The sequence below is a fragment of the Triticum dicoccoides genome, chromosome 6B, assembly GCF_002162155.2.
Source record: "Triticum dicoccoides isolate Atlit2015 ecotype Zavitan chromosome 6B, WEW_v2.0, whole genome shotgun sequence".
In the NCBI taxonomy this organism is placed as follows: Eukaryota; Viridiplantae; Streptophyta; class Magnoliopsida; order Poales; family Poaceae; genus Triticum; species Triticum dicoccoides.
The window spans coordinates 710,702,438-710,714,225 of NC_041391.1; the positions used below are offsets into that span (position 1 = coordinate 710,702,438).

The window sequence follows — 11,788 nt, forward strand, 5'->3', positions numbered from 1 at the left end:
CGGGGGCTACAAGAGCAAGGGTCCATCCGCGGCAAGCCAAGGTTGCCAGGAACTGCAGATCCAAATAAGTCTTCTATCCTCTATCATGCGTTTCGTTATGGACTGAGGTATGTGAAACCTCGTTTTATCCTTAGGCTACCGTGCTCCCCTCATTCAGTACCCTAGGACTCATCTCCTGGGGCCGGGTTTGGTCGTAGTTGCGGCAGCAAGGAAATGAAACGAGGAGCCTAAGTCCACCTCATCCCTGCCTCCGAAAAGTGCGTGAGAAAGGTCGAGCAAAGTGGGGGGACGGCAAGGCCTGTTGCCGGGGGGAAAAACGTTTATCCTAAAGATAACGAGGATTCACTCCTTGTCGTGGGTTCTACCTGCGAACGAGAAACCCGGCAGACATCCCTTTTTCATTAAAAAAACATCCCGTACAGGTACAGTTCATACAAAATGGAAAACATGAGCAAGGGGATTACAAGTTCTAAAATTAACAAAGGCCCGAAGGCTTACAAGACTAAAAAGAGATAAGGTGCCCGTAATCCCTTTCTTGTCCCTCTCCTCAGGAAATGGAACAAGAAAGCAGAAGGGCAAAAGGGGCGCCTAGGCGAGCTACGAGTGGAAGAAGACACCAAGAGAACATCTCGGTGGCCGTCCTAGGGCTGGATGGTGATGGCGGCGCCGGAGGCAGAGCTCGAAGACGAGGCGGCAGGACGTCAATACACGACGAAGGCGTCGGTGCCCGTGTACTCCGACTTGACGGCCTTGCCGCCCGCCCTCTTCCTCTTCCGCAGCCTCCCCACGCCAGCCGCCCAAGGAGGCGACCCCGAGAAGTTCAAGGAGCCGGCGACACGGATGATGGGGTCGCCGGTGCCACCCGGAGTGGCGCCCGACGCCTAGTCGGACCCGTCATCCAGCCGCCCGCTGCCCTCGTCGTCGTTGTCGATGTCCTCCTCGTCACCCTTGCTCGAGGAGGAATCTTCATCGTTAGAGGAGCTCTCCACGCAGCACCTCGCACGAGTCCCGAGGTGCCCAAAGATCTTGACAGAGAGGAGGCCACCCTCCATTAGTTTGAAATGGAGACTGAGCCCCTCCGTCAAGTTGTGGATGCGAGCGAAGGTCTTCCACCCTCGATGGAGATACATGACGTGAGGAGCGGGGAACTCGACGTCAGCCCATGTGCCACTGTTCCCACAACCCCTCATATGCAGCCACAACGCCTGCGGTGGATCCAGCTCCATCTCCCGCGCAAACGGAGTCGGGAGGCGAAGACGACGACGCGGTGGCTGGCGCAGCCTGATGAAGAACTTGCAAGGGTTGTCCCCGACATGGCCCTCCACCGGGGGAGGGGCCGCTGGCGGAGGCGAAGCCGATCTACCGCCCCGTCCTCCTCGCCCTCGAGCGCCACGGCGGACTCGACCTCGCCCCCTCCCCCTTCCTCTAGCGGCCGGCTCCGCCGCTACGAGCTCTTGGGGAGGAGCGATGCGCTGTCTGGCCGAAACCCTCGCCACCACCGATGAAGCATCGCCACGCCCCCTCGCCATGGTAGAAGAAAGGAGGAAGCGGGAATAAGGAGAGGCAGGTGGCGAAGGGTTGAGAGGCACTGTTCCTCCCGCCCCCCTCTTTATAAAGGGGCGGGGGCGAGGCTCGGCCGCCCCCTCTCGGCCAATCCGGCCCGTGGAAGTGACAGCAAGCGGGGCCGTCGACCGCCCTCCCCGCTCCATTGAAGGCGCGTGGGAATCGACCCACGCACGCGCACAACTTTTCACATCTCGCGCGCCTGTCTTTCGCCCTGCGTCATGCATGCAGCGAACGTGGCACGAGGGATGGGTGCAGTAGGACGCGTGGAGCGACGGTTCCCAAGCAAGGGCAGTAAATGAGCAGCGGCCTTGCGGTTTCAAAGAGACATGCAAGCCGCCTCTTTACTGTCCACCCCGGGATGACGCCAGCATGCTTCCGTCATGCGCGCACACGACCCCCACATTGCGCGTTCAACACGGGTCATGGAGAAGCACAGCGGACGGAGCAGTTACCACGGTAAAATCTGCCCAACTGCCCGCGCATCGTTCTAGGCCTGGCCCAACAACGTGCTGCGCTTATGTGTGGCCCAGGCCCGGGGGCTCCTGTCGGTGTACAAAAGTAGGGGCTATCCTTTTGACCCCTTTACTTGTGCACGGGCAGTCAGGGCCACCCGCCACGGCCACGCATAATAGAGCAGGAAAGGGAAGCCAGAGAGAAGCTGAAGGCACAAGACAAACAAGGAAACAACAAGGACCAAGGCCACAAAGATCGGAGGGACGAAGTAGGTTTCCCCGACAAGAACCCTTGCCGGCGCAGCCCCGGCAGGACCCTTGCCGGGGCAGCTCGCCCACACCAGCTGAGCGAGCCACCTTTGAGCCCACCAACGCTAGACAGGCGCATTGGGACAGGGCTCGGGAGGCACCTCCGTGGTGGCATGCAGATCTTTGTGAAGACAAAGAACAACCAAGATCAAGTGAGGATAAGAAAGCAACCATCCTCACCGAAGAAACCCACAAGACCCCCGGCAAGATCCTTGCCGGGGACGCCAACGTGCCACGGTAAGACCCTTGTCGAGCCACCCGGCAAGGCCCTCGCCAAACGCGCCAGCAGGGCCACTGCCAGGTCCACACCAGCCAAGTCTCCACCGCCGTTCGCATGCAGCTGCCGACCCAACCAAATGGGCAGGCACCTTCGTGGCAACATGCATCCCTTCGTGGAGGCTCCATCATCGCGCCACCTCATCTGCCTGCCTGCCTACATGGCACCGCATGCACCGCTGGCCAGGGCGCGTGTTGAAGCAAGGAGGAGCGACGACGGACGGGACGGGCCTCGCTCCCGCCCCCGATAAAGTGAAGGGACACCTAAGCCCCACATTAAATGCGCTTTGTCCTGTAATACCAGCGATAAGCTCACAGCACTGTAGCACTTTCCACCTCCTGTGTGCCACTGTGGCGGCCCCTTTTGCCTATAAAAGGAGCCACATGGCGCACGAGAGAAGGATTCGGCTCTTTGGAACCTAGGAGCACCCAGAGCTATTTCAAGAGCTCCAAAACACTAAATACATCCACCAAAGCAGGATCGTAGGGTTTTACGCATCTTTGCAGCCCGAACCGGGGTAAATCCCCTTTGTGCTGTCTACTAGTCCCGCTCTTTTCATGATCCCCGCGCCCCGCAACCGTAGTAGGGATTCCAGTGATCCCATAGGTGTCGTTTCCCACCGACATTATGCAACTCTCGGACACCAGAGGAATACCTTGTGTGTTATCAAACGTCACAAAGTAACTGGGTGATTATAAAGATGCTCTACAGGTATCTCCGAAGGTGTTTGTTGGGTTGGCATAGATCGAGATTAGGATTTGTCACTCCGAGTATCGGAGAGGTATCTCTGGGCCCTCTCGATAATGCACATCATATGAAGCCTTGCAAGCAATGTGACCAATGAGTTAGTTGCGGGATGATGCATTACGGAACGAGTAAAGAGACTTGTCGGTAACGAGATTGAACTAGGTATGAAGATACCGATGATCGAATCTCGCGCAAGTAACATATGACAAAGGGAATAACGTATGTTCACATTACGGTTCGACCGATAAAGATCTTTGTAGAATATGCGGAAACCAATATGAGCATCCAGGTTCTGTTGTTGGTTATTGACCGAAGAGGTGTCTCGGTCATGTCTACATAGTTCTCGAACCCGTAGGGTCTGCACGCTTAACGTTCGATGACGATATGCATTGTATGAGTTATGTGTTTTCGTGACCAAAGGTTGTTTGGAGTCCCGGATGAGATCACGGACATGACGAGGAGTCTCGAAATGGTCGAGAGGTAAAGATTGATATTGGAAGGTAGTATTCGGGCACCGGAAGGGTTCCTGAGTGTATCGGGTACATACCGGAGTACCGGAGGGGTTACCGGAACCCCACCGAGGAAAGATATGGGCCATATGGGCCATAGGAGGGAGGCGAACCAGCCCACAAGGTGCTAGTGCGCCCTCCACAAGGGAGGAGGCCGAATTGGACTAGGGAAGGGGGCGCCACCCCCCTTTCCTTCTCCTACTCCCTCTCCTTCCCCCTTTCCCCCTCCGGTAGAAGGAAGGGGGGTCGAATCCAACTAGGAGTCCAAGTGGGACTCCTTCCCACTTGGGGCGCGCCTAGGCCGGCCTCCTCTCCCTCCCTCCTTTATATACGGGGGGGCCTAGAGACACACCAATTAGTCCAAGCCGTGTGCGGTGCCCCCCCCCCCTCCATAGTTTACGCCTCCCGTCATATTCTCGCAGTACTTAGGCAAAGCCCTGCATGAATCACATCACCATCACTGTCACCATGTCATCGTGCTGACGGAACTCATCTACTCCTTCGACCCTCTACTGGATCAAGAGCTCGAGGGACGTCATTGCGCTGAACATGTGCAGAACTCGGAGGTGCCGTACGTTCGGTACTCGATCGGTCGGAACGAGAAGACGTTCGACTACATCAACCGCGTTAAGTAGACACTTTCCGCTTTTGGTCTATGAGGGTGCATGGACACACACTCCCCCTCTCATTGCTATGCATCTCCTAGATAGATCTTGTGTGAGTGTAGGAAATTTTTTGAAATTGCATGCTACATTTCCCAACGGTCGTGCCTCTTTCGAAAAGGGGAAAAAGTGCTCCCGGTTTGGTTTTTCTGTCTAGTTTTTTTTGTCCAGTTTTTTGTGAAAAAACTTCGCGAAAACCTATCAATGCAAGGAATCCAACGGTGAAAATGGTTTGAGATTTGGACGCATAATTTAAGAGATAAAATGTTTTGAATAAACGTATGGACGAAAAATGGGAAAACTCCCAAATTACGACAAGTTTTTTTTTTTGAGAAATCCAAATTATGAAAAGTTTTTTTTTTGAGAAATCCTGTCCCACTTTACTAAAATTCAGAGATGTTCATGGGTACAACATTTTGGTCGTGGGGAATTCCCAACCACAAATGACGACCTACTTCTAGGTTACAAGAATGCTTTGCTAAGTTGTGTGCTTCTGCATTAAAACATCTATGTTCATGACCAAACGTACAAGAAATAAAGGATCTAGAATGGCTGATGATCTCCCTAATCACCGCTCCATGTTGTCCACCAGTGCGTTGATGAATGTCGTTGATCACTGTCAGGCAGTCCGAAGCAACATGTAGGCGTTGAACTCCAAGGTCCTCAGCTAGGGCGAGAGCCTCCCTCACCGCATACACCTCCAGTGTCGCCGGGTGATAACCCACAAGTATAGGGGATCAATTGTAGCCTCTTTCGATAAGTAAGAGTGTTGAACCCAACGAGGAGCTAAAGGTAGAACAAATATTCCCTCAAGTTCTATCGACCACCGATACAACTCTATGCACGCTTGACGTTCGCTTTACCTAGAACAAGTATGAAACTAGAAGTACTTTGTAGGTATTTTTGGATAGGTTTGCAAGATAATAAAGAGCGCATAAATAAAAGGTAGGGGCTGTTTAGATATAGAAGCAATAAAGTTAGTATAGCGAGTGTGGAAAAGTGGTGGTAGGAGTTGTGAAATTGTCCCTAAGCAATTGACTACTTTACTAGACCGATAGCAAGTTTTATGTGGGAGAGGCATAAGCTAACATACTTTCTCTTCTTGGATCATATTCACTTATGATTGGAACTCTAGCAAGCATCCACAACTACTAAAGATCATTAAGTTAAAACCCAACCATAGCATTAAAGTATCAAGTCCTCTTTATTCCCATACGCCATGACCCACTTATCCGTGTTTGTGTTTCAGTCACTCATGCAACACAGACAATAAGCAAACCATAAACATATTGCAACACCCTACAGCGGGGATCCCTCACGCTTGCGCGACACAGAGAGCACCATAGGACAGCAACATAACCACAAGCAAATTAAACCAATCATAGCAATTCACCAATTACCGAAAGGACAACGAAAATCTACTCAGACATCATAGGATGGCAACACATCATTGGATAATAATATGAAGCATAAAGCACCATGTTCAAGTAAAGGGTACAGCGGGTTGCGGGAGAGTGGACCGCTGAATATAGATGGGGGAAGGTGATGGAGATGTTGGTGAAGATGACGGCGGTGTTGGTGTAGATCGCGATGATGATGATGGCCCCCGGAGGCGTTCCGGCGCCACCGTGAGAGGGGGAGAGAGCCCCCCTTCTTCTTCTTCTTCTTCTTCTTCTTCCTTGACCTTCTCCCTAGATGGGAGAAGGGTTTCCCCTCTGGTCCATGGTCTCCATGGCGTGGGAGGGGCGAGAGCCCCTCCGAGATTGGATTTGTCTCCCTGTCTCTCTCTGTTTATGCATTCTGGTATTCTGCCCTTTCACCATTTCTTATATATCCGGAGATCCATAACTCCGATTGGATTGAAACCTTCGCCACGATTTTTTTCCAAAAATTAGCTTTCTGCGGCAAAAGAAGAGCAACAACCGCCTTACGGGGTGCCCACGAGGGTCAGGGGCGCCCCCCTGCCTCGTGGCCCCCTCGGGCACTGTCTCGCGTTGATTCTTCTTCTCAAATATCACAAATATTCCAAAAATATTCTCCGTCCGTTTTTATCCCGTTTGGACTCCATTTGATATGGGTTTTCTGTGAAACATAAAACATGCAACAAACAGGAACTGACACTGGGCACTGGATCAATATGTTAGTCCCAAAAATATTATAAAAAGTTGCCAAAAGTATATGAAAGTTGTAGAATATTGGCATGGAACAATCAAAAATTATAGATACAACGAAGACTTTGATCTTCCAAAAATATGACCATGCACTTTCTTCTTTTGCACCGTCAGAACACTCTCCGCTGCCATCTAGCCAACCTTCTCTCTGAATTTTCATCTTGATGATGACCTTGTAGGCCGAGCGAACCGAGAAAATGCCTTTGCTGTCTGGTTGCCAAGCCCAAAAGTCATCCATGTTCTACATACAAACCGGGATTCGCAAGATTTCCTCCGCATCATTTGGCAAAAATACACTTCGGGCTAGTTGCTCGTTCCATGTAGCAATGGTTGGCTCAAGCAGCTCCGAAACCCTCACTGGTGGGTTCTGCACCGGAGATAAGATTGGCCTCATAAAATTACCTTTGGGTATCCAATTGTCTTCCCAAATCCGAGTCTCCTGTCCATTCCCAAGTCTTCTAATCAAGCCCTGCTTCAAAATATCCCTGCCCTTAAGAATCGCTCGCCACACTTGGGATGGTTTTGCACCAAGTTCTGCCTCAAGAACTGTGGTATTGGGGAAATACACATATTTCAAAATTCTAGCACTCGAAGTGTTTGGCTCCTGAATAAGTCTCTAAGATTGCCTGGCCAATAATGCAAGGTTAAAGATCTCCATGTCCCTGAACCCTAGACCACCCAAGTATTTACGCCTTGTCATGATCTCCCAAGAAACCCAAGCTGGTTTCCTCTTACCTTCTCTGCATCCCTACCCAAACTTTCTGATGATGGAATTAATGTGTTCGCATAGACCATGGGGTAATTTAAAACATGCCATCGAATAAACCGGGGTTGCTTGGGCGATAGCCTTAATTAAGACACCCCCCCCCGCCCCCGAAGATAATAGCTTTCCCATCCATCCCGTCACCTTCTCTCAAACTCTGTCACTAAGGTATTTGAAGGTCTTCATCTTGGCTTGTCCCACATCAGTAGGCATGCCCAAGTACCTCTCACTAAGAGATTCATTTGGAACATGCAAATGACCTTTGACTGCTGCTCGTACAATATTAGGACACCCCTTGCTGAAAAATATAGATGATTTGTCCCTGTTTACTCTCTGTCCTGATGCCATACAATATGTTTCCAGTAGGTTTGATACCTCCTCAACTCCGTTAACACTTGTCTTGAAAAACAACAGGCTATCATTTGTCCCAACGGTCGTACCTCTTTCGAAAAGGGGAAAAAGTGCTCCCGGTTCGGTTTTTCCGTCCAGTTTTTTTTATTCTTTTTTTTGTGAAAAAACTTCGCCAAAACCTATCAATGCAAGGAATCCAACGGTGAAAACGGTTCGAGATTTGGACGCATAATTTAAGAGATAAAACGTTTTGAATAAACAGATGGACGAAAAATTGGAAAAACTACCAAATTACGACATGTTTTTTTTTTTGAGAAATCCAAATTACGCAATATGAGGAGATGAGAGTGGGCTTTTAAAAAAGCTCTTGGACGTAGTGGGCTGGCCCATTACCGTGTGCCTATTGCCACAAAAAGAAAAAGAGCTAGAGGAGAGGAGGAAGGTCGTGGAGAGGAAAAGCTACTATAGAGGTCCCGTCTGGCCGCCGCTCCCTCTCTTCCCAAATCAGCGGAACCTTGACCTCGCCGACATGGAGACGGAGATGGAGGTGGAGGCGGAGTGGATCGGCGGCCTGGACGAGATGGAGGCGGGGACCGCGGGAAAGGGGGTCGTCCTCCCAGAGAACGCCGCCGACCTCGACGAGATGGAGGCGGAGGGGACCGCCGACGGCGGAGCGACAGGGACGACGGAGGAGAAGGAGTGCTGGGAGTACGAGGCAGAGTGGGAGTACGAGCAGGCCCTCACCTTCCGCGATAGCTGGATTTCCATCTGGGGCGACCAATTCGGCTCCTTCGAGGAAACCAGTAAGTGAATCCATCCCCAGCACCTTCCTTCCTTCCGTCGGCCGCAGGAATTTCGTTGTAGCAGGCAGCGAGCAGGATTTGATCACGAGATTTCGTTTGTCTACGCGCGCGCAGCCGCCATTCAGCCCATGCGCTACACGGACGCAGAGGCTCCAGGGGGCTACGCCCAGCCCCTCGATTCCCTGCAGATCTACTCCATCAAAGTCGCGGACATCAGAGGGGGCCTGCGTTGGCCCATCCATGTCTACGGCATGATCGCCGCGCGCGACGTCGTCGACAGAAACCGCAACATCGTCTTCCACCGCTCCAGGGATCACTGCCAAACCCTCACCAAAGAGGTTCTGTTCCTTACCTCTGTCATTCATTTTTGCCATATGTTGATTGCTCTGCTCTGCGCACCTACATAGTTCATGCTTCAATTGTGTCTTCTTCTTTGTATGCTTCAATTGTGTCTTCTTCTTTGTCTACATACAACAAAAGCCCCCTCCAACACAGCCAATTCTAGCAAGGAAGGTGCTGGCTGGACTTTTTTGATATTGCAGTGTATGAACCAACATATCTAACTTCTAAATCGTTATGGCAGCACCTAATTCCTCGTCTGTACCGGCATGGAAATCATATTCCGTATATTCATACAACTACAAGGCAGTGAAGTGAACCTTTTTTTTTTGGCTGACTCAAGGCGCTGCACCCCCCATGTCTTCCTGTTCAATGAAATGAAACGCAAGTTCTCTTGCGTTTCCTCGAGAGAGAAAAAAAAGTCTTTTGTTTGTCATTCTAGGAGCTTGAGTTTCGTATAATATCAATGCATTTCAACTGCTAAAAGGATGATACACACCTGAGATAACAGCTAAAAGAATGAATGATGTTGGTTCCTTAAGCTGAAAAACATCTGAAATGTTTATAAGCCGATCCATTTTAATCTGTGTGCACCTTAAACCCGCTGTCTGCTCACCTAGAATCCACCCATCTCAATGTTGTCCAGTGTGATGAACTTTTCAGGGTATCAATTCAATCTCTTCCAAAGTTGTTTGCTCCCAGTCTTGCACTACTCTGCGCAGTCACTAGCAAGCGCATTTGTTTTTCGTAGCATTCAAGTGTGTGCTGCTTGCTGGCTTAACTCAGTTTATGGGCACTTAACAATTTTCGTGTAACTTAGTTCTGCGGTTGCCACCTCAGAGACTTCCAGTCCAACTTATTTATGATAAAGTTCCACTTGTTTACTGAATCATACAGTGTATCTTTTGTTTTCTGCTAAATCACTGTGCAATTTGTCTCCTTTTCTTGGCCACAGATATATAAACTTTGTTCTATTCCAATCTTATTAGGACTGAATGAAACACTGTCGATTTGCTTACTTAGTGGTGTTGGATGCAGGATTCGTGCTTGGTAATGACAGGTCCTACCCGTCCCATTGTTATGTTGGGTGCCATGAACTTTGAGATTACGCTAAAAGTGAAGGAAGGCAGCACGGAGTCTAGGGATAAAGTTTTAAGCTTCCTGGCTGTTCCTCATGACACTGTTAACTGTTTGGAGCTCTCCTGCGCAACAGATAGGAAATACATCAGCAAGCTCAGCACACTGGAGTTTACAATGAGTCAAATTGCTCGCTCCGTGGAGGCGACAATCAGCGTGCAAATGGTCGATGGGTCGTCATGGCCACACGGTGTCCGAGGTGAATTTTCCGCCTGTACCACCAGTATGGCCGACAGGAAAGTAGTTCTACTCGATTCTGGAAGCGAGAAGGAAGTGGAGGTTGGTGCAGATGGCATGATCCAGCTATCTAGGTGTGTCGCTTCCGTCGAATTCACCGGAGAGCTGAAGGTTTGTGTGGTTGCATGGTGGCAAGGCGAGGTGAAACCCAAGAAAGCTTGGAAGGTTTTCAAGCCCAAGAAAGCTGGTAGGAACTATGGCACCTTCAATCTTGGCCGCGCGTGTAAGGTGAAAGTCACCGTTGCCTGGTCGCTTCTTTCCTACTATCCGGTTAACCGCCCCAATAGTCCTTACGGTTCACTGGCTTTACTCAGGGAGGCAGAGGGACGTAGTACTGTCTAGCAGTGTTAGAGTTGTGATATACTTCTGGTGCGCCTTGTTCGGGCGTTGCATGAACACATGAAGTTTAGATTGTACTAGTAGTAATCATGTGTTGTAGTTTCTTCGAATCCCATGGCCAACTTTGTGTGGATGCGAAGCAGCGCTATGGGTTGAGTTGCTTTGGTGGCGTCCATCGTTTGCATGGACAAGTGTGGTGCCAAAATGGTCGTTTACAAAATGAAGAAGAATTTGTAGGTCCCCGCAACTTTCATAAGTCCTTTACTGAGCTACCATGTTCTACTTTGGATAATCATCCTTCTGCTGTTGACCTTGTTATTGGTGGTAATTGCTCTGAAGAAACTGAAATTATTCAAAGCATGTTTGATATAGAAAATCAACAACATTTTTATTTTGCTACTCAAAATCCTGAAATACCTTTACGTGATGTGTTCTTGATGATGCTTTTTCCACTCATAGTGGAGTTTGTACTCCTATTGGCATTTCTTCTTGCTATGGACTAGGGAGCACTGCCGGTTCCATGGTTGAGTTGAGTTAGATAATGTGATTAAAACTCGCCCTTGTGGTCTAATACACCTCTTTAAGACATCATGATAGGTGTTTTGGGGAATATTCGTGGTCTGGGCTTAATTAGCAAGCATAAACCTGATTTTATTGGTTGTCAAGAAACCAAGAGTCGAAAGCATTTCTCGTTCTTTTAAAAAAAAAACTGGCTCTGGTGATGTTTTTCACCCTTGGCACTTGTTGCCTATTAGTAATACTTCTGGAGGTATCCTTGTTGGATTGAATGAGGATCTTTTTTGATATGATTGGTTCTATTCTTAGGACTTATTGATTAATAGTTACAATGAAAAGTAAGTCTGATGGTTTTTGCTGGCATCAGGTGGTGGTTTATGGTACAACTTATGTTGTGGATAAAGTTGATTTTATTGTTGAGTTGCATGAGGTAATGGGCATGTTATATGTATCCTGTTCTTTTTCCAGGGTACTCCCTCCGTCCGGAAATACTTGTCATCAAAATGGATAAAAAGAGACTTATCTAGAACTAAAATACATCTAGATGCATCATCTTTTATCCAGTTTGATGACAAGTATTTCCGGACGGAGGGAGTACATATCAGCATAA

The 11,788-nt window shown here is 49.4% G+C and overlaps 1 protein-coding gene across 1 annotated transcript; it reads left to right on the forward strand.

Moving 5' to 3' along the window:
• Positions 1-8,240: 8,240 nt before the first annotated feature.
• LOC119325118 lies at positions 8,241-10,980 on the forward strand. The gene is made up of 3 exons (XM_037598857.1): positions 8,241-8,610; positions 8,725-8,948; positions 9,988-10,980. The coding sequence occupies exons 1-3, from the start codon at positions 8,337-8,339 to the stop codon at positions 10,663-10,665; spliced, it is 1,176 nt and encodes a 391-aa protein (XP_037454754.1). The 5' UTR covers positions 8,241-8,336; the 3' UTR covers positions 10,666-10,980.
• Positions 10,981-11,788: the final 808 nt, after the last annotated feature.

Bases quoted from the DNA above. Each gene is read 5' to 3' on its own strand.
- LOC119325118 (XM_037598857.1), top strand. From the start codon at position 8,337: ATGGAGACGGAGATGGAGGTGGAGGCGGAGTGGATCGGCGGCCTGGAC. The intron at 8,611-8,724 runs GTAAGTGAATCC...ACGCGCGCGCAG, and splicing joins CGGCTCCTTCGAGGAAACCA to CCGCCATTCAGCCCATGCGC. The intron at 8,949-9,987 runs GTTCTGTTCCTT...TGTTGGATGCAG, and splicing joins GCCAAACCCTCACCAAAGAG to GATTCGTGCTTGGTAATGAC.